Source organism: Cryptomeria japonica, chromosome 6, assembly GCF_030272615.1.
Source record: "Cryptomeria japonica chromosome 6, Sugi_1.0, whole genome shotgun sequence".
In the NCBI taxonomy this organism is placed as follows: domain Eukaryota; kingdom Viridiplantae; phylum Streptophyta; class Pinopsida; order Cupressales; family Cupressaceae; genus Cryptomeria; species Cryptomeria japonica.
Window position 1 is genome coordinate 42,381,103 of NC_081410.1, and position 23,779 is coordinate 42,404,881.

Here is a 23,779-nt window from a genome sequence, read left to right on the forward strand (position 1 = left end):
GGGATTTTGGGTATCTTTGAGACGCACTTTGAGTATTTGTTTTGCTAATAGGGAGAATAGAATTTTGACCAAAACAATGGATGCACAGGGATTTGTGGATTTTTGATAGGGCAATAGATGTGGATAGAAGAAGAAGCTACCAATGGTATTTGTCTACTCTATTTTGTTGTGAGGTTAGTTGTATGAGTGTGAGATAGGGTATGGTTGCTTTTTAGACTACACTTTTGACACACGCAAAATATATGGTAGCTATTCAAGCCTTTAAGCAGGATATTTGACTTTGGGAGTGTGTTTAAATATTGGGTTGTATAGGATTCAATGTGATATTTCGAGTGTCAACACCATGGTAGAGAACCAACTTTTACTGTGCAAGTGAAGCACATGAATGTGTAGTTGCTTTGGTGAAGTTTGTGAGCACAAAGAAATTCAGTTGATGTAGGATGGTTATGGAGGTGTTTTCTCCTTGCAATGAGCTTGTTTATTTTGCATGGTTTTCTTTTTAGTTAAGAGTTTTGATCACCATGTAAAGGCTTGGAGTTTGATATTGTATTGTAACTTTTTTTTTGCTGTAAACTTTGGTTTTGGTGCTTGTTTACTCCCTATGGTGAATATGTTTTGACTTCACAGAATAAACAGAGAATTCAAGTATGCACAGAACATAAATAACAATTATAGAAACATAGGCAGAATGATCTAACTTTATTGCTTGTAATGGACAGTACAATCATGTCAAAATATATGTTCAATAATCACTACTCTTTTCCCGATACAATGCCAGAATATATACCACTCGGTCGGTTGGCGGGGATACCAACTGCCGAAACTACCAACTGCCTTTGGGAAATTACCCATTACATGCCAAATTAGGATAACAAACTAAGTTTTATTTAGTGACGACATAATTGCCGTCTACAGTGCTTTAGAATCTGAGTTTTCCCTAAAAAAGTTGCCAAAGGTATATTATTGCCTCTTACTTGTGTGGTTGTTACATTTTTTTTCATTGTTATATCATAATGTTGGTGGAATTCAAATCAATGATACAATTGTGACATCACTTCTTATAGGGTTAATGTAGGAAATTGTTTTGTATTTCCTTTTTTTGGAAAATTTAAGACCTTTAATCATAGTCACACTCCCTTCTAGATTATTGGTTGCAACCCTAAGATTGATTGAAAAGGCCTCTAAAAAGGGAGCCCTTGTCATTTCTAATGAGCCCTTTAGCACTTGATGGGCCTTGGTTTCCTTGAAAAGTTCCATCAAAATTAGGCTTTGTCCAGCTTGAAAGTGGGAGGGGAGACCATTCATTAACTTCTCCTTTTGGCACATTATTAATAACCCTTTATTAGGAGTGTATGCCTTGCTGTTTTGTAAATTGTAAAATACTGTTTAAAACATAGCACTCTCAGATATGTAATCAGAAATTAAGTTATTTCTCCGTTGTAATAAGCTGTTTTTACATCAAATTATTTCATAGAACATTGAATGTTTGCATACCTTTTTGATATTGAAATATTCATGGGTTTAAATTTTAGGATATAAAAAATTCAAACATATATTTAAGTGTGTATATTTTATCATTTAGGATATATAGGTACATAGATAATTATTTTCCTTGTGTGGAGGTGATAGTCATACCGACATTACTTTTTGATTGTCTTTTTCCTTTGATCATTAATTGTTCTTTGATTCAGGTCTGACCAAGAGCTAATCAAAGAGGTTCAAAGTGGTTTTCATCCTCAAGCTTTCACCACCGATCACGAACAGAAGGTAGGCTGCTGCTTTTCTTTCCTCGTGATAATGTTATGAATAATGGAAATTTTAGTTTATAAATGCAATTATTTGTCTGGTATATCAGGCATCCTTACAGCTGCCTATCTAAGCTAAATTTAATATTTTATGAGCCATAGTTTTTCCTGTTTATATGATAACAGGGCAAAATGGGACTTGAGTGCAACTCTGTCAAAATAGCAGCTAAAACTCAGGATGATGCTGACATTGATGTAGCATTTTCTTCTCAGACAAGTCTTTTTCAGGAAAAGACTCCACTAGATAATCACAATAGCTTTTGTGAAATCTGCAAAGTTGGTGGTGAACTACTGTAAGTTTCAGACTGGTCTTCAGGTCACTTTATGTGCTTTGAGGATTCTGATATATGAATTGCTGGCTACTTTCTCTCATACACATGCTCATATCATTTTTGTGAATAGTAAATGCCTTGGATGCAGGCACTCAAGGACACATAGATATGTTTGGTGTTTTTCCAGTGATATGCTTTCTATTGCTACAGCTTGAACATAGTAATTGTAATTAGCTAAAAAAAAAATTAGTTTACTTCAGTTATATTGTATAACCGGCAAGTGCAGTTATGACTCGTTGGTTGATTAAATTAGTTTTAGGTAGTTTCCGATGGTTGGAATTCCTTAGCAACTATCAGCAAGTTTAAATACTCCTCTTGTAGTTGGGACAAGGGACCGCATTGTGGAAAAGAGTTCCTGATCCCAATTTTGTATGAAGAGCACTGATAAATAGAAGACAATTGTTATACTTTCTTTTTTAGTATGTTATTCTATTATGTACATACATAACTTAATCCTACATGTTTAATTCTGTTTACTTTACTTTATTAATTGCACATCCGTAGGATAAGTTGTAATTTCCCTTGTCCAGTCTGATGTAAAATTTGCCGTTTATGGCTAAGGAATATTGTCAAACAGTTTTCATACATGCTGAAATCTATCATATACTGATTACAATGGATGTAGGAAGATGTATAAACAATCAACAATGAAGAATACACCTTAAATGCACTCTAAATTAAGAATGGACATTTTATCAAACACTTGCCATACATGCTTCAGAATAACAAAACTAATTAACCAATACTGCTGTTATAAGTTCTGATTACTATTTCAGACTTTTACAATTGGCACAATAGCACTTATTACTCAGACCTAATTGACTCATGAAGTATTCTAATGGCTGCCACTAATATCTGAACATAATCTACTCAGAAAATTGACTGAACATAGACCAAGAATGATCAAGAACCTGATTTTGCTGATGCCAAATGAATGAAGCTCCTTCAACAATGATTGCCGATTTAATTTAGGATTTTTGGAGACCTCTATGGTGGAAATTGCCCCCAAGTAGCTGGCCGCCCTGCCCTAGAAGTTGCAGATGTAAAATAAAATAAAGTTGACCAACTTCAGCTCCAAATTTGTTATAGAATTGATTGTCTCGGACTCACGAAGTCAATGCACCAATGCCCATAAAATTCTGATCATCCAGCAATGAGTAATGAGGAAAAATGTGAGGATCAATAGGTCTGATCGACCTCCATGGCAGACCTGGAAATGACCTCAGAATGTGCCTTCAATCTACTCCAAAATGCTCCCAAATGAATTGCCTTGAGTCCTTGATGATAAATTGGTGACAATATGATCTTCTATAAGCAAATCGTAATTCATACCCTAGCCATGGCAGATCTGAAGATGACTGATATTAACTCAGTGAACTGAAGGTATAGACAGCATCAATGTAGAACACCCCCTTGGAGACTACCACACCAAAATTTCCCCTCTTGATTCCACCAAATCTTACTTTAAGAAGTTAGCCTTTGGCTACAATATAAGCACAATTGGAAAGACTGAAATATCTTTCTCTCTCAGCTGCAAATTGTCTTTGAAAGAAGACTTCACAAATTAGGTGCTGATGTAGATTCCCTCACGAATCCACTCCCAAGAAGAAGAACTAGGGTTTCGTCCAGCCCTTCAATCAATCTGCTGAAGGTTTGCGTCCTCAGAGATTCAACTAATGCAAAGCATTAGATAGTTCCTCAAATTCATAATTCCAAATCTGCCTTGAAGCTTCATCTTGATCTCCTTCAATTCTTTTTTAATCCCAACATCCAGACGCTTCTAGAAGTGACTTTATGGAAATAATATTTAATTAGTCACTTCAATTAATTAATTAATTATAAAGTCATCTTTTAATTTTAATTTATTTGATAACTTTATAAATAATTAACTTAATATTATTAATTAAAATAATTAATCAAGCTATCCATAAAATATATCAATAATTTGGACAACTTAATTAATTAAATTAATTAATTAACTCTTCTTAAAAAATGGGGAAATTACAAAAGTAAGCTGTAATAAAGCATGGCACTAACAAGGATTTTCCAGCTTGTATATGAAGAATTGAAAATTGTTCAAGAATTTGCAATTCTTATGGGTTATTGGATGTTTTGGATAACTTTATTGCTATTTTGCAGGTGTTGTGATGGTAAGGATTGTCTGTTCACTTACCATTTATTTTGCCTTGATCCTCCTCTGGATCAAGTTCCATCTGGGAATTGGTTCTGCCCAGCTTGTGTAGATAAAAGAACTCATAGTGATTTATTATGTGCATCTCCTGTTGTTGAATCTATTTGGGACATGAAGGAATCTGGCATCATAATAGATACTCCATGTGATTTTATAAGTACTAGGGTTGCCTCCATTCAAAAGCAAAGGAAGGAAGAGGAATATTTGCGACGCAAAAACATTACTGAAGCAGAGCATGATTTTTCTATGCCAACTGCAAGAAACAATGGTGTGCCAGAGGCAACTGAGATACAAAAGAAGATTCTAGCAGAAGCATCGTCATGTGCTTTACAAACTGTAGACTCTGATGGGCTGAGGAAAATCTCAGAAAAAGAATTTGAAAAAGAGAAGTTATACTATGTCAAGTATAGAGGACTTTCCCATGTTCATAATCGTTGGATCACTGAAAGCCAGATTATGAAGGAAGCCCCCAAACAGTTATCTGCTTTTAAAAGAAAGATTCAGCAAGGAACTGTAAGTAAGCAATTTTGAAAGTTTTATTTATTTTCTTATTTGTTGTATAAAGTCTGAAAATATAATGATCATAAAATTTCCTTTTCTGCAAGTATGTAAGATCAGTGTTACTCTGGGAGGGTGAGATTTGGAAAATTCTACTTTTGCTCTGGATGGGTACTTAGTAAAGGGTTTAAACTTTATACATTCATTTATAATTTTGGTTCTCAAATAAGAAATTCTTGTGAAATATGTGTAGGCCCTACAATGGAATGCACAATGGACTGAGCCACATCGTCTTCTCCGAAAGAGGGTTTTGTTGCCTTCCAAGCACTCAATCAATGGACACACTGATTTGTTGAAATGCAAAGTTGAATGGCTTGTTAAGTGGAAGGGATTAGAGTATGATCAGTGTACATGGGAACTGGAAGATTTAGATGTTCTTTGTTCAACTTCAGCAAGTAAACTCATGAAAGCATATGAAAAGAGATCCAAAGAGGCACAACAGCGAGCTTCTTCCAAAAGGGAAATCAAGGTGACATATGTGTTGAAATTTGTATGTTTCCTTTTAATAGGACACAAATTCATTTGTTTTAATTTTTTTTATTGATATGGAATACTTTTGGTACAATATTGATAGGTAAACTGTTTATAGAGAAATATAGACAAGGGCTGACAAGAAACACTATCTCATGGATTGGGGGCTGAGTTACCGGGTTTGACACTTTTGTGCCCCATGCCCAGACTGGGTCCACTTGGGTTTGGGTTCGTACCCAAGTCTGGGTTGGGCTCGCCCTTCGCTGCTGAAATAATTTTGCAAGCAAAAATGCGTGTGCCTCACGTCGTTGGCTGAGTTCCCGGTCAACAAACACAGCAAATCCCTTCCAACACGATGTGCTCACAGCTGCAAATCCAAGCACTTACTTTGGCACCTATCACTTTCTGAGTACCTAGGTCTTCATTCCTTTTCTTTAGCAAAGCCCTATTCTTTTTATTGGACTCACACCATCGAATGCCTGCGAACTGCCTACCCAACTCAACCTGCATTTCCACCACCGACTACTCCAAAAAACCTGCGTCCGAATTATGCTTTTCTTTCATTTGATAATATAATGAATAAAAAACTATATATAGATTGGCTAAAGTTTTTAATTAATTCATTGATTATTATATATTATTTTTACATAATATAATATAATAATAGATATTATATTATATAATAATAATGTATGTTTTTTTTTTATCAATCACAGTCGAAGCGGTATTCGCTTTTGATTGGAGGTATGAACCAGTGAGACCACATTTTTGAGGGGCCTCATCCTCATGTTTGTTCGACAATAACACCCTTGTATCTTCTTGTGCCATGCTGTCTTCCACGCCCAGGCATCACCTTATCTCTCCATTACCTGTGTGTGGGACACATGTGCGTCAAGTAGACTCGAACCCAAGACCTCCCATGTAGGAGGCTCACAGCTAACAACTGCGTTGTGGGGTCATCCCCATAATAATATTGTATATTAATATATAATATTATTATATAATATAATATAATAGATATTCATGTTGTATTATATTATATTATATAATAATATTGTATATTAATATACAATATTTTTTTTGGTAACTTAGGGTATCCCCATGTCCCAAGCCCAGTGCCTGACGTACCTTACCTTGGGCTAATGCCATGTTGGGGTTCAGGAAGGAGTGAACTTGAGGTGAGGGGATTTACCAAGCCACCCGTTAGCCAAGTGCATCGGGTGATTCTAGGCCTCAGAGTCGAACTCGAGACCAATGGGGAGCAAACCCACTGTCCAAGCCAGCTTTGCTATCCGTCCGGGCTAATATTAATATACAATTATATTGTAATATATATAATTTTAAATTTTTTGTTAATAATGTATGTATACTATTAAATGTATTTGGTTTTTGCATGTAATATATATATTTATATATACACATGTATGGATGAACCCAGCCCATGAACCCAAAGGTGTTGGTGTTGGAAATAAGCCACATCTGTACCGATGATGGACTAGTCCAAGAGGGGCCAGTAGCTCAGTGGTAGAGCACTCCAATTGTGTATGGAAGGTCTTAGCTTCGAGTCCTAGCTGGTCCATGTCTCAACATGGTATCAGAGCTAGGTCCAAGCTAGGATCCCCAAGCACACGAGAGGTGTGGCTTAAGGGGGGGTGTTGGTGTTGGAAATAAGCCACACCCAGACCGACGATGGACTGGTCCAAGAGGGGCCAGTAGCTCAGTGGTAGAGCACTCCAGCAGCGTAAGGAAGGTCCTAGGTTCGAGTCCTATCTGGTCCATGTCTCAACAAAAGGGCTAAATTTTTTATGCTTGAACCCACGACTAGGTTCGCGTCACCGAACTCGAGCCCTAACCTGAACCGGTAATTTAGATTGGGGGCTATCAGATGTTGAATTGTATAAAGTCCTTTGATAGAAATATAATATATTTATAAATCTTAAACTGTAGCTGCAATTTTAGCCTGAGTTTGGGTGTAAATTGTAACAGTAAAAATAGTTGACTATTTGGATTGAATGTGTTATATGAATGTAAAATTTTACATGATTTTTTTATTATTAAATTGAAAAAAAGGAAGGCAAATAAATGTTTTGTTCCTCACCATTAAGGACTGCATATGGTTGTGCTTTGACAGAAGCTGGATGTAATATCGAAGGTAAATGGAAGTCTTAGGATAACATGTATTGTGTAGTATAACAATTCTTTAAGAATACAAGCGTTTGGAAAAGTTAAGAGTTTAGATGCAAAAATTATAAGTGTTTTAGAAACTATTAAAAAGTAAGTGCCAAATACATCTAGAACCTCCAAATTCAAGAGAGAACCTGCCAACAAGATTTTACACCCCAAAGTTCTTCCAGGGCTTGCATGATCAAACGAGTGAATCTAAGAAGGTGGATATACTGTAATTTGCCTTCAGGGAAAATAACTTGTCTCCTTTGTCATATTGGGGATACAGAAGATAATGTCCATGTGATGCTAGCATTTCTTGCTTGCAATCACATAAAGAACAAGTATAAAAACATAATAACTTTAAAGATGGACATCAATTTAAAAAATACTGGGGAAAATCTTGTTTGCTAAGATGTCAAAACTTAAGAATTTTGAGCCACAGGAAGAGTGTCATGATTGTAATTTGTAATTAAGACCAAATGAAAGAACTGGATTTAGGATCAGTAAATTCCCCTTCTGGGTTGTGCTTTGGCTTAGATGCCACAAGTGGGGTATCTCTTCTGTCAAATTCACCTAGCACTTGCACCTGGCAGAATCACATATGTTAGTTTACTTGATTCAACATTCAATGCTTTTATATGTGTAAGCATGTCACACATCTCCTAGAGATTTTAACATGGTTCTTGACCATGAGAGCCCTGACGATTTCCCACTTGTGCCCATCCTATTAGACAATTTTTTGTTGAACTAATTACATTTAATTTTTTGATGGTTGCATTAGAGGGTAATGGCTGCCTTATTTTATCTATTTACATTCTTTACTCGCATCAGTAGTGTTTCATGTTTCATCATATCTTATGTTTCAGAACTTTATACAACATGGAGTTACAGAATGAAGTTTATTTTGGGAATGCTTTTAAGACTTTAATATTTTCAGGGTTTTATACAACAAAGATAAGAAATATTATTTGGAATTTGAGTGATTTTTTGAGCAGTTAACATTTTTACAATGGCAATAAATATATGGTTACTTTACCTTGCTTGCTTTACAAGCTAATGGTTATGTTTGAAAAAAAAGTGTTTTATGCTCTCCCGTTATTCCTGCTTAATTTTTTTATTTCATCTCTCACTGTTTCTGCAAAATACGAACTTCAAGAACAAAATCTTAATTTAACTCCATTATTGAATGGATTGGTCATATCAGCAATGTAAATATAAATTCATTTTTCTTCTTATACTGTGCATGAATACATTCAGTAAACTGAGATATCTCATAAATTTTGGCATTTGTTTAATGTTCAGGCAAAGAACATGCAGGATACTGTATGTGCAAAGTTGAAAGAGATACCCGAATGGGTAAAAGGAGCAAATAAGCCTTCTCACCATATGAAGTACATAAATAAACTTCACAAATTTTGGCAAAGTCACAAGAATGCTGTAATTATTGATGAAGTCAATCAGGTATCATTTTACTTTAGAGAGAGCTGTTGATCACATTGGTTAGCATATATTTTAAAGTTGAATATAACTGAAAGAACCTTTAAGCATTTATTACCCATGATAAACTTGCTAAGAAACCTCCATGTCTAACATACAATTCTCTATTTGTTTTTCTTTCATCTTTCAAAATATTTTTTTGTGCCTTTTCTTTCACATATACCGGGGTGTAGATTGGCAATAAGAAATAGATAATGTTCAACCAAAGGAAGATGATCTTAATTGAAATTATTTCAAATAGGTCTGTGCCTTTACAATTGGTGTTTATCTAAGTTGCTGAATCAGAATTGGGTATGTTATAGGTACATTAGGTTGGTATGGGGTTTTTTTGGGGGGCCGGGTACATTCTGTGTATGTGCATACAAAGACATATAAATCATCACTATATACTTATTTGCAGCCTAAAAACAAGAATTAAGAGTACCACATGTTGTGCATATGCTAAACAAAACTTCCATAAATATTACAAATTCAAAATACAAGATAGTATATACTAATTCGATATCTAATATCAATTTGTCAATCTTGAATGTCATAATAGATATTCATTATTCAATATTAAAATAATACAATTAGTAATTAGTGCCATATGGGTTATCATGAAGACCAACATCAATATCATCATTAATATTAGATGGTGTGGGAAGATTAGAAGAACCACTTGCAACCCCGTTGCCACTCCTAGTAAAAGTATGTATGCTATTTGACTCCTTAAAAAGTGAAGATTGTGTGGCACCAAAAACATTCAAGTCACCTTGTTGAAAGTTCAAATTAAAAAGAAAAAAGGGTTCCTTGTAGTGGTTCATGCCACTTACAGGATATGTGCCCACACAGAAAACTATTAGAAAAATATATATATTAGCTTGATGCATTTCTTTTGGATGGACATTAGCTTGATGCATTACTTTTTTGGTTTAGAGGTTGGTAGAGACTAGGAGAGATTTTCCTTAGCCAGGGTAAGTATGCAGTTGAGATCCTGAAGCACTTTGTAGATTGAGGATTGGAGACCTATGGCCATACCTAGATCACTAATCTAAAGTGTGTACATCTTCAGATTTGGAGGTGATTGATCCCACTTTAGATAGGCAGCTGATAGGTTCCTTGATGTATTCGGTCAACACTATTCTGGATTTATGTTTTGTAGTGAAATACCTTGAGTAAGTTCATGGGGGAGCCCAGACAACAATATTGGGTAGTTGTAAAACATGTCCTCAGATATTTGAAGGGCACAATGGAGTATGGTTTGACATATCTTGCAGATGGTGAAGTTGAGAGGTATATGTAATGTCCCCATTTTAAAATAAGTTTTAATAATAAAACTAACATATAAAAGAATAAAATTAAAATCAAAACTAAAATATAAAAGAATAAAATTAAAATCAAAACTAAAATATAAAAGAATAAAATTAAAATCAAAATTAAAACATAAAAAAATAAAACTAAAATAATTAAAATTTAGTTAAGTTAAATGAATGGTCAAAAGGCATGAAATGAAATTTGTGACTCTCTTAAACATGAGATATAAAAAGGGAGAAGAGAACTTCATTTGAGGGACCATTACAATTGGTATCAAAGCTTTAATCCTACCAGTTTGCCGGACAAAAGTACTTTAGCTGCCATTCAATTAGGGTTAACTATTTAGCCCTCTTCTTAAATAAGTCAAAAATAAATTCAAGTAGGCCACCATTGCAATTTTATATATGTATGCCTTTAACTAATTCTTGTCTAATGTGTGTTGAGCATGCTTACTCCATGTATATTTTGTATAGGTGCTTTTCTCATGTATGCCTTGTGTTTGCTTCATGTCTGATATGTTTTCAGCATGTATGCCTTGTGTCTTATGTACGTTTATGTATTGCCTCATGACTGATGTGTCTTCAACATGTCCACTCCATGAGTGCCTTTCTCATATATGCTTTGTACCTTACATATATTTATGTATTGCTTTATGCCTTGCATGTCTTACTTGTATACTTCATGCCTTGTGTGTATTTATGTGTATTGCTTCCTGCCTTACATGTATGCTTCCTGCCTTGCGTGTATTGCTTCATGCCTTATGCTTCATACTTATCTGCAATTATGTGTATGCTTCATGCCATACATGTATTCATGTGTATGATTCATATCTTATGTGTATTCATGTGTACACTTCATGATTTACGCCTTACGTGTATTCATCTGTATGATTCATGCCTATGTGTATATACTGTAAGTGTTTGCTTCATGCCTAATGTGTTTTCAGCATGATTACTTCATTTGTTTATATGCCTTCCTAATGTATGCCTTATGTCTTAAATATGTTTCACATCATGTTTGATGTGTTTTCAACAAGTTTACTCCATGAGTGTTTTATGAGTACTTATAATTGTTCAAGAACTATATTTTTGCATCCAAATCAAAATTGGGTGCATGTTATCAAGACCCTACTTTCTACAAACATGAGTCTCACAGTCCCCTACATAATACTGGTAAGACACTATTAAAAACAACATAGGGATTGTTGAACATTACAATAGTCATAAAATCATGTAAGGAGCAGCCTATAATGACAGTACACGTTCACAAACCCAAATAATAGTAGACAATAAATTGTACTCCCACTTTAGATGATGGTGTCAAACTTATGATATTAAGACTATATTGACTGTGGCAAATACTTTAACAACTCTTCAAGGAAGTCATGGTAGTATAGAGTTGAATATAACCAAGATATTGAAAGAAACATCATTAGTGCAGAATCTTCAATTCACAAGTGATATCAATGTAACGTAGCAGAACCTAATTAGGAGGAGGAACTAAGGATTACAAGTCTCCAAAGGTTGATTTAAGATTTCTCATATTGGCAAAAAATATTCAGTTGATAAGATTAAAACCAACATTGCTTGAGGACAAGCAATCTTGGGCGGGGTGGACTGTAATGTCCCCATTTTAAAATAGGATTTAATAATAAATACTAATAATAAAATTAAAATATAAAAGATTAAAATTAAAATTAAAATATAAAAGAATAAAATTAAAATATTTAAAATTTAGTTAAGTTAAATGAACCGTCAAAATGCATGAAATGAAAAGTTGCGACGCCCTCAAACATGAGATATAAAAAAGGGAGAAAATTTCATTTGAGGGGACATTACAACATATAGACTTTGATTGGGTAGGTAGTTCAATAGATAGGAAGAGCACTTCAAGGTGTTGCTTTAGTATGGGTTTAGGAATGGTAGCCAAGTTTAGTAGGAAGTAGACTTCAATGACACTAAACATAGCAGAGGCAAAGTATATGGCACCTAGTACTACTAGTTGTGAAGCTAAGTTGTTGAATCGGGTATGGGAACAGGAACGGGTATGTGGGTACAAAATGCCAGTATAGCAGAAATGTTTTTAGGGGTTTGGTACATTCTGTATGTTCATACAAAAATTAAAAAAATATGTGTATATACATACATACATACATACATACATATAGCTAAAAAAAGAATTAAATTTAGAATGTCATACACCAATACATATGCTAAACAAAACCATTACAAATTTGAAATCTTGAAACATAACATACTAATTTAAATTCAGTTTTCAATATCAAAAAGACCAAACTAGAATCTCATGATGGATAAGTTCAAAGTTCAGTAATCAGCACTGTAGTTCTTAAGAATATCAAAAAGATCAAACTAGAGTCACTAAACATTTCGGAAACATTTTGACATCTAAAAACACAAACCCCAGACACACCCACAGGAGATTCGTTTTGAGAATCTGATTCCGGTATGTTTCGTACCCGGAATTGCCCATAAAATCCTATGATTCAGCAACTTAGTTGTGAAGCCATTTGACTTCACAAGTTACTTGCAAGGTTGTTTGATCAAGAGTTGGATTCCATGATGGTTTATTGTATGACCAGAGTTGTGATAAACTCTCGAAGAATCCAATGTTTCATGATAGGTCGAAGTAGATAGAGATCATATATCAGTTCATCAAAGACAAGGTTCAAAAGGGAGCAGTTAAGCTCTAGTACTTTCCACATATCAGCAATCAGCAGATATTTTGACCAAGCCCTTAGCAAAAGGGAAGTTTGAGGCTTTCAAAGACAAACATGGATTGGTGCATAATTCCTTCTTTGCTAAGAGGGAGTGTTAAGTGTTTTTTAGCTTGGATAGGATTTTTTGCATAGGTTCAGTGTGAAAGTGTGGGAAAAGTTCAAGTGGTTCGAGTTAATCTATATTGTATTTCACTTTAGTGTTCAAAGTGAAAGTCTTTTATTTAGTTAAGTCAGTCTTATAGAGTGTAGAAATGCATTACCGATTTAGACTATCTTCTATCTCATCCTTATAATAAGTGATAAGGATGCTTTTGTAATTAATTTTGGATTTTGAAAGATTAGATTTTTAGCTAAACTAGTATAAAGATAGGAACGAGGTAGAAGATTGTAATCATTTTATTCAGATTGTCTTTCGAAGGACTAACAAACTAATTTTTCCAAAGGATTGGAAAATTGAATGTAAGACACTAGCTGGTTTTCATGCAGCTGTGAGTTATATCAGTTGTGGAGGTTTCCTTTTACCTTTTTCGAATGAAAGAAAAATAGGTTATATGGTGTAATTATCTATATATGCTTCCATTTTTTTTCCACACTTTGAATTTCAGTGATTTGTGTTGTTAATTTAATGTTTTTTAGAGCGTTTGGTAATTAATCATTGTGATTGGAATTCTAATAGTTGTATCAAGATGATTGTGTTGGATGTAAATTGAGTCTCAACAACCTATTCGAAAGTAAAAAATTAGAAACAAAGAAGAAAGCATAGATAAATGCTAAAAAATAAATTATTAAAATGAAACATAAAATTTTAAAATTGTATTATTTCAATTACTTTCAGTAGCTCCAATTACAAGAATGTTCAAAAAATGGCCTTTGACATGTGGTGGTTTGTGATTGGTATTGGCATAGACTTGTTTGATCCAATCTATTTTCTTGCCCAACTTTTAGTCCATGAGGTTGAGGGAGTGGATAGCACAAGGTGTCCAAAATAAATGTTAAAATTGTTCCTCAATCAGCATACTAGATACTTTGCAATTCATTGTTTATTATGGCTTGGACAATATTTTGAGGATTCATTTACTAACTTCTGTAATGTCCCTATTAGTTAGAGATCATTGTCCTGCAAAACAGATTGTTAGAACATAACAAAAAATATATACATAACTAATCTAATTTGCAATTAAAGTTCAATTACTTAATTAACACTAATCTCAACTCTTAAAAAGGATACGAGTGCAGCACTGGGACATGTCCTTAGGCGGCTGTGAAGCTCGCCTTCTTGGAACCCATCTTGGTTCCAAGCCATATCAGGAAATCGAAGGTTAATTCGATTCCTATCTTGGATGTGATTTCTTACACCCAAGCCATCTAGGAAATTGAAGGTTAATTCGATTCCTGTCTTGGGTGTAATTTCTTACACCCAAGCCATCCAGGAAATCGAAGGTTAATTCGATTCCTGTCTTGGATGTAATTTCTTACACCCAAGCCATACCAAGGAAGACCATCATATATGATCAAATCCTTGCGTTCTCGTCATCCAAGTTTACTAGAGAGGACCGGCCAGATCCGTCTCTTCTTGGATGAACTTTGTCAACCAAGCCATACATATATGCATATAGATATTCAGTATATACTGCCTACTAGGGATTATCATAATCCCTCCATTAGACTAAGAGAGTTTCCTCCCTATAGCTTCCATCATAAAGTCACATTATTCATATTACATTGTATAATTCATTATCATTTTCCATTTCATAATTTACGTCTACATTTACATACTTTTTAATCCTCTTTATTGATCCTAGATATACATAAATATTATGCATGGATACCTATATAGTAAACATTCAGTAATATATATATTCGTAAATTATGCATTAATATATATGTGTGTGTGTGGCACACACGTCCACACACATATATACCCTATGACCCGTAACACCTCTTACCTTTCCGTAGTCTGCTGGTGCAGCCTTGTATTGTCAGCATTATATTATATTAAGGTCATTATATTAACAACATTATACTATATCATATTACATTTATATTCTATTAATAGTATTATATTATATTATTTTTATTATTAACGACATCTTATTACATTTATCGTATTGCATTTTTAACAGTACCATATTATATTTATCTTACTAACCATATTTAATTATCATAACATTATTAAATATTAATAAATCCGTCTTTATTATTATTGTTAGTTGTGTTATTAATACTTATACTAAATTAATAATGCAGTGCCCTATATACTTATCACTGTCCCAATGACTATACTGTGCTGTTTCTAACAGTCAGTTTGACTGCTGACTTTATCTTTTTGTATTCCCTTGCTCTACGTGTGAGTCCCCCATCCCACCCTTACATTCATTTTTATTTCTTATTTATATCTTCACTTTTCAAGAGTCATACCCTTTGAGCGGATGTCTCATTTGAAGAGACATATCCCATTTACTAATTATTTCCTTTATTTTTTCACAAAGGATCGATTCCACTAGTATAATAATTCATAAGAACCTTAATAATTATCGTTTCTATTCATATATGAGGAATCACACTAGTTAGGGGGTATCGTGTCATTTGCAAGGTGGTTTATTAGTAAAACAATGTTTTGCCGATTAACTTGTTGCCACCATATTAACTATTGATTAGCCCGTATTACCAATAAGTTCCTTCATTACTATTTGCTATCTAACTGATGAGTGAAAGCCGCGATCAAGATCTTTAGGATCTTTGTTTTGCTGCAATCTATAAGGATCTCTGTTGTTCTTGATATTGTCGTAATCACTATTTAATATATTAACTTCATGCCTGCTGTTAATAACAGTAAAATTGTTGTCTTAATCATTATTGCTTCATGTAATTATTTAATAAAAATATTAATGAATATTTGATATTAATAAGATGATTAATATGTGATACATAATACTAATATTAAGGTATATTAGTAATCTATTTATTGATGGATTTGATTATTTAATACTAAGGAGGTTCATTCATATCTTTAATTTGAATGAACAATAAGCTCATAAATAAATAATTGATGTATAAGCATATTTAGATATAAATCACTATTATTTGATAATATGGGGACATCGCAAACTTTACTAAATATTATTTAATTAGTAATAATAAAATATTAATTAATTAGTAGTAGTCGCTACATTTATTTCATTTGTACATAATGAATAAATTAAATATTAAATTAATAAATAAACATTTTTAATTGCTATATTTAGGTTATATCCCTTGATTAGAAAAAAATCATGATAAACAAGGATGGGGTATGACAAAGGGGACATGACATATAACAATCAAGGAGGGGACATGACACTTCACTGTATGAGGATGTAAGCAATAAATTGTGAATTCTTCACCTGCCCCTCACAATCCACAACTTTAAGAAAAATTGCTCCTTTAGGGCACATTGCAATCACATTAATCAACAACCAATTTCCAACATTATTCTATCCATCAAAAACAGTAGACAACCTTGTTTATTTGCACGAATTTCTATTGGGAGACAATGAAGTTTCTAAATATTTTCCCCACTTTTGACAATGGCTTGTGTACCCTTTTGGAGCCTCATTTTCTCTCAACATATCTTGAAAATATGGTGAATAAACAACATTGAAGGACAAACCATTTGCATAGATGCATCTTGCAATTGTTTGATTGGCAATCTCTCTAATGTCATTTTAAAATGTCTTCTCTAATGGTCCCCTTGTTCTCTTCACATTAGTGTGCTCTTTTTCATTCTTGCCCCAAAATTGGTGCCTTCTACGACATTAGGGACAGCACTAGGAGATGCAGAAGCAAGGGGCCTCTATGACACCTTTACTTTACTCTAAGGATGCCCCTTCCTAAGGAGAATTCTTGTGTTTGCTTCCTTCTACTTTCTAATATGTTTTACAATTTGACAAGGTGTAATAGGCATACTATTTTCACCTAAATATGGTTTGATTCTTATGCTACGAATGAAAAACAAATGGGATTTCACTTGATTGCATGAATTTGTGTACCTCTAGTCACACTTGTAGCATTTCCAAACTTATGTTGCACTTTAGGGGTCTTGAAAAATTGTTGTATCCATATCATACCATATGCATAACTGTGCCCATGCAACTTTCATATTAAGTCTTTAAGAAAATGTCCATGGTTAGTCTTTCGTATTTGGCCGATTAATTTAAACGTAAGTATCTTTAGAGTGTTGAGTTTAAGTTTTTCAAGAGCTAGAGCAATTTTGAGAGAGGGCAATTCATATTAGGCTTGTAGCTATTTGTCTCGCAATTATTATTCCCGTTGAATAGCTATTATGATTTGTTGTTTTCTTCTATTTTTTAATATCCACTTGAGCATGGCTTATTTTAATAGAAACTTAACTTTTCCCATATTTTTCTTTTACAATTTTAATATCTAATAAAAATTTCAGTACAAGTAAAATCAAAAAAGATTAGTGATGATTTAAAACATAGTATCTTTAGAGTATTGAGTTTAAGTATTTCAAGATCTAGAGAAATTCTTGAGAGAGGGTAATTTGTATTAGGCTTGTAGCTGTGTGCCCTGCAATTAACATTTTGTTGTTTTTTCCCATTGAATAACAATTATAATTTGTTGTTTTCCTTCTATTTTTTAATATCCACTTGACCATGGTTTTTTTAATAGGAAACTTAAGTTTTCCCATATTTTTCTTTTACATTTTTAATATGTAATAAAAATTTCAGTACAAGTTAAAACGACAAAATATTTGACTGATCTTTGGTTATTTTATGAATCATGTCATTACCAACTTAGAAATTGTTAGACTCTGATGACTTGTTTTATAATAGTTATGAGAAATTTTGTAAAACATTCTATGGACTATATAATTGAATTATTGAAAAAACATCTTATGGAATATGCCATTATGCAGGATCGAATTTTAACAACAATAATGTTCCTATTGTTATTGATCAAAGAATTTGAAGTGGCACGGCCTATTCTTGTTGTTCTACCATCTACTACAATATCCAGTTGGGAAGATGAATTTCTGCGGTTCGACTCATGTGTAAATTTTGTAGTTTATAATGGAAATCGAAATTCAAGAGAAGTTATTCGCAAGCAAGAGTTCTATGAGGAAAGTGGATGTGTGATGGCTCAGATAGTTCTCACAACCTGTGATATCGCAATTGCAGTATTTTCTTCCCCTTGAAAATTTAAACTCTTTCTACTCAAGTACAAGTAATTATTGATGGGTATTCTTTGTTACTGTAGACAGTTTCTTTATTTGGATTTGATTTAAGAGAAATGCTTAGTGAGTTGTACCTTTAAAAATCATTTGGGCATTTATAAAGATTTAATTATTTATTGAAGGCCCTAGAGAAATAGATTGATTAATGACTAGGCACTATGAGTATATAATTTTTCTTAGAACCTTTATATATATTGGGTTTGGATCTATTTTGGAAAACTGTTGAGAGAATTATAGATTAGGTTATGGTTCAAAACTTTTGGATTCATAACTCATTGTTCTATAAGACCTTGTATTTGGTTCCTATAATTTATTTGTAATTGGTTTTGTAAAGAGCTAACATGCAGTCCTCTTATCATTTTATCCCACCATCTTGATGATGGAACACAGACTGTAATCTGAAACATTGATAAAAATTAAATATAGAGAGTTTTTTGTAGAATCTTTGTTAATCAATCTCTTGTACCATGAAAATCTCAGTTCATTATTTGTAATCTGTGATGTCATATAAGCACATGTATTTGAGACAGATGGTATGTTGGAAATGATAGCATTACAATCGATAGTTATCATTAAAGACAAATTTAACGTCAAATTTATAAATAATTGATGATACATTTATTCTGTAGTTGTTAAAACTTTGCATCTCATTGCCTTTTGTGCAGGATCTTGAGCATCTAAAACATTTAGAGTGGGAAGCACTAATAGTAGATGAATTCCAACGTATTAATTTACCTAAATCATTGTGTCATTTGGAGCAAATTCTTGTTGATTTTCGATTGGTGCTTTTCAGTGAGGCACTGAAGGTGTTTTTCTTTTCACTGACTTTCTTTAGAATTGGTTATTTTGATAATATCACTTTTCATTTTGTGATTTTCTCCTACTATGGTGGGAGGTTATTTAATGCTAATCCTTGAATTTTTTTCTTTGCATGTGTAGGAGAATTCCTCTGAAATGTCCTATCTTTTGTCCTTCCTAAAGATGGAGAAAAAAGGTCAAATTATGGATACGCTTAGGCAAGGTGAAGATCAAGAGGTGAAAGGAGGGGTGACTAAAGTGAAAAAGAGTCTGGAGAAGTATATAATATATGAACATAGATCAGATAATCTCTCAGGTGTTAAATTGATGGAGCATTGGGTTCCTATAGAGTTGACCAATTTCCAAATGGAGCAGTATTGTAACACACTCATTAGGAGTTCTGATTTGTTATGTTTGCTGTCAAGAAAAAATGATTCTGTTGAGCGCCTTAGGGATCTCCTTCTATCGTTAAAGAAGGTATGTGCAACTATGTATTAGTTGGTGCAATTTTTTTTAATAAAGCTCAATTTTGTATTTTGCAACAATTTTTTGTTAAGGGTAATTGGGAACAGCACTGGGCCCAAACTGGTTTTAAGGGGAGTGTGCCCTAGTCCTAGTTTTGTTATTACATGTACAAATAAAATCCAAGTACTGGCTACCTTGTTACATTGTGGTCATTTGAACTAAAGTCATTCTTTTTTTGAATGCATCTTTTTACCACAACACCGCAACCCTTTAATGGGAAAAAATGTATGTATTGCTTTTAATTGTCTTGAACAATTGTGCTATTTTTTTGCTTATGTTATATACTAAATTATCATTGTTATGTACCAAGGGTTGCTCTGCCCCTACACTTGTTCATGTATTTTGTCACTTGAGATCTGAACAAAAATTGATACTCATAACCTTTTTCATCTTATCCACATTCCACATCTTTCCTATACTGTTTTGTAAATATATAAATAAAAACATATTTTTAATGTATAATTTTTGGTAGATACTCTCTTTCAACTCATGATTTGTATGTTTTCTGCTATCTTGTAGCTATTTATGTTTATACTGCTTTCTAACAAAATGCAATTCTGGTCCACACGAGGCATCCTAACTTATGCTATTTTATTCATTAAAACAAGTTATTCACATGCCATGATCACTTGGAATGTAAAACCATTTTTTATGTGCTTGGTTGTGTTTATTCTGTATCACCTGATTTGAATGATTATATTTGTCCAACAATTTTTAAAATTTACATGTCACTATCTAGCTGACTTCATGTGCATTTTCTTGTTGAAGTTAGTTCACGTTACCATATTGTGCTACCCGAGACTTATAATTTGACATCTTAATCTTCCAATATCATATATCATATCATTGTTTTAAAACTTGCAACTAGCCGAAACTCGGTAGACACAATGTTGATTCAGACTTAATGACTTAGCAAATTAAAAAAAATACTTAAATTATTTAACTCAGTAAAACTCTGCAATGGCATATTTTCTCATGAGAGCACGAGTACTAGGTGAGATTTTTAATCTATGTATCATTTCTGAGGATTTTTGGAAGATTTTCTATCAAGGAAGAAAGAAAATGCATTTTTGCCCTTATGATAATAGAGTTAGTAGGATGTGTAGGTATAGAAAGTGCACAAAGAAGGATAGTGTAAGGAAACCAGGTCTTATTTTTAGTCCAAAGCGAGTGGTTCACTACCATACATAGCTCACCAAAGTCCCTTTCTTGCTTGACCCTCTTTCATTTTCTTGGAACAAGAACATAAATGCTTCTCTTCCTTTGTCCAACAAATCCTCTTTCCTATCTTGGTAGTGAGGTGGGCGATTAGTTTTCTATATATTGTTTTTTATTAATTAGTGGGGGATTCTATTGGGTTCCCCAACCAATAACAAAGTGTAACATGAACATTACATATGGTAAATTATCTATAGCAATGATTATGATCTCTATAGAAAACGCTAAACCCCCTATACAAGACTAGTAGAGTGACTACCACTAGAAAAAAAAAGCAATTAAGGTGGTCAAAAAGAGATTAGAGCTCCCTAAATGTATACCAACATAGCCATAGACTCCCAAAATAGAAGGAACATGGGTGAATCATGACACCACCGACAATTTATTCTATAGTTGTTACTTATTAGAGTTATTACTTATTAGCGCTTCATCAAATATTATTTTATGTACCTAACCACACCTTTCATTGGTTAGAATTCAAGATGGGCATGTCCCCTAAATGTTGTAATGATCTCATTAGTCAAGGAGGGGTTAGTTGTAACTAACCCTAATTAGGGTTTTATTGTTAGATCTTGGCCATTGATCTTGAATCAATCTGAACCTTTGAAATGTAATGAGACCTCTATACAAGGTTCAAATCTCTCATTTGTAAAGGTTAATAATTAGTAATTAGATAATAGAAGACAAGTAGTTAGAGTAGAGTAGGAGGAAAGGAGATTTTTGCCAAGACTTGTTGTAATAAACATACTTTTTTCATTGAAGATATGGTGGATTTTGGTGTGCTATTTCAACTCATTGCATGGTCTCTACTTCTCATAGCATAGATCTTAATTAGATTAATGGAATATCTTATTGTTGATGAATGGTGAAACCTATGTTCATATCACTTGGAGTTTGTTGATTGCAAATTGCAGTGTGTAGTTAAAGTGAACTTGATCAAAAGTTTAACTTCAATTACTTAATGCTCATTGTTCATAAGGTTGGTGTGCATAAGGTGATATGTTGTAATGTCACCTACTAGGAGGCTGCCAATTTCCCAATATTTAACATACATTACTATGCATTGTTATGTTTTAATTGATATTTCTAAACTAATGAATGAATTATTATTCACAATACATTCAACATTTATTATATTATACCCATTTTAACTTTTTCCCTAATAGGGATGGGGATCTACTGTCATAGGGCGCTAACACGAATCTACAAGGGGGCTCCCTCAAGGTTTCAGGACTCCGTCCCCACCCTGATGGGGAGCGTCTCACAAAAGAGTTACACCTTGTTCAATAGGTAGGTAAAGATGTTTTAGTGGGTTTCCATCCTTGTTCACACCCTACTCTTGTCCATTAACAGGTCATACAACTAAACTCCTTTGGAGTGCTCCCTATCAACTTGTTTGCTCCTATTACTCACAAGCATGGCTGGGATTCACTAGAGTAAATCCAACCATCAAGTTATCCAAACCTCCAACATACACTTGCATGGGTCTCAGGGGGTGTAGAGAAGGTGTTTCAATTCCACTCATGTGGTTCCTTGATTGGTTTCTCTCCATTTCCCATCGCTTCCTCTTTTTCCTATTTTCTAGGCCTAGTAGCCCTAGAGCCCCTATTAGCCCTTCCTTACTGGTTTTTGTTCAATTACTTAGAAAACCTCCAAAGGACCTCCCAAAACATTTGATGATCCGAATACCCTTTTGGACAAAATTTTAGATTCACTATGGTAGGCTGTCTGGTACGTCCGTACAGGTACGGATCCCAAAAATGGCACTTTACAGGGTTTTAGAGTTAACAGTCTTCTCCAATAGGGTTTATTGGTTTCTACACCCTGTCACACCTCCATCATTTCACTGAGACACTACTAGGCTTCATTCTTCCATGCCAAACACTTGGCACATCCACATTTGTTCATTCCTGCAAGCAAAACAAAAAGGACAGTCATATCCCTAGCCGGGCTATGGTAGAGCTTGCCTAGGATATGATGGCAGATGGCTTGCAAGCAATCTCCAGGACTTTACAATGAATATGTACACTATACATAGGTTCCATGACTTGAATCCCAAGGGCCATTGAACAAACACAATGGGATTTCAAGTTGGAACCATGTCTTGGGTCTTAAACCCTTGCTCAGACCGAGAGCAGTGCAGTATTAGACAATTTGCATTCAAACACTAAAACTGCACCAAGAAAGAATGAAATCACCTCCTGAGCAACTCAACAACATATACTAAATCACCATGAAAGGACAATACCAATATCAAACCATCTGGTATGGACTGCTACTACCAAAATGACAATCTTAAGCAAAAATCTGGATATAGTCTTCAAATATTATTCAAACTTGCTCTTGGATCTTTCAAACCCTTTTACAATCATTGCAAAAGCATTTTATAGGCCTCTTTTCTCATAACCAACCCCTCATCGGTTTCCTAACCACCGATTTGATCAATTTTGCAAAGTTGCTGAAAAAGTTGCAAAAAGTTGTCAAGCAACAATGACAACTTTTGCTCCATTTTGCATTTTTGCAACTTAGGCATTTCTCGTCATTCTAAACCTCCTAGAATGGTTCCCTAACATCAAACTAACATGACCAAATGCCTAATAAGGCCTTACAACGAGTTTTACACTATTTTGTAAAATAATGCCATTTTTGGCTTACAAGGGCACATTGGCCAAAACTGAGAAAACAAACAAACCTTGATGACAAACACACTTCAAATAACTCTAAACCACACTTGTGGTCCTAACCATAGTCCATTATTCATTCATTGATCCCAAACATGATCAATCACTCCAAAATAATAATAAAGATGAGAAAGTTCTCATTGAGGCTGATAGTTCATTTTTGGTTACTTGTTGAAAATGGTGAAGTCGATTGTGTTTAAATTTTTGGTACTTGTTAAAAATGATGAGCTTAGATGCATCTACTATATGTTAGTTGTTGAAAATGACG

General features: G+C 33.8%; 1 protein-coding gene across 5 annotated transcripts in view; it reads left to right on the forward strand.

The window, feature by feature from the left end:
- The window catches only part of LOC131072142 (uncharacterized), a 195,620-nt gene that overhangs the window by 31,470 nt on the left and 140,371 nt on the right, over positions 1 to 23,779 (forward strand). For 4 of the 5 annotated variants that reach the window (XR_009112665.2, XM_058008211.2, XM_058008213.2 and 1 more), the window contains exons 3-10: positions 1,692 to 1,767; positions 1,932 to 2,098; positions 4,277 to 4,841; positions 5,080 to 5,355; positions 8,826 to 8,984; positions 17,972 to 18,232; positions 18,955 to 19,095; positions 19,229 to 19,564. Coding sequence is in view for 4 of the 5 variants with exons in the window: in XM_058008211.2 (XP_057864194.2) it covers positions 1,692 to 1,767; positions 1,932 to 2,098; positions 4,277 to 4,841; positions 5,080 to 5,355; positions 8,826 to 8,984; positions 17,972 to 18,232; positions 18,955 to 19,095; positions 19,229 to 19,564 (1,981 nt within the window). In the remaining variant the exon portion in view is untranslated. The remainder of the gene's footprint in view (positions 1 to 1,691; positions 1,768 to 1,931; positions 2,099 to 4,276; positions 4,842 to 5,079; positions 5,356 to 8,825; positions 8,985 to 17,971; positions 18,233 to 18,954; positions 19,096 to 19,228; positions 19,565 to 23,779) is intronic. The other variant, XM_058008214.2, reaches the window with a different exon arrangement.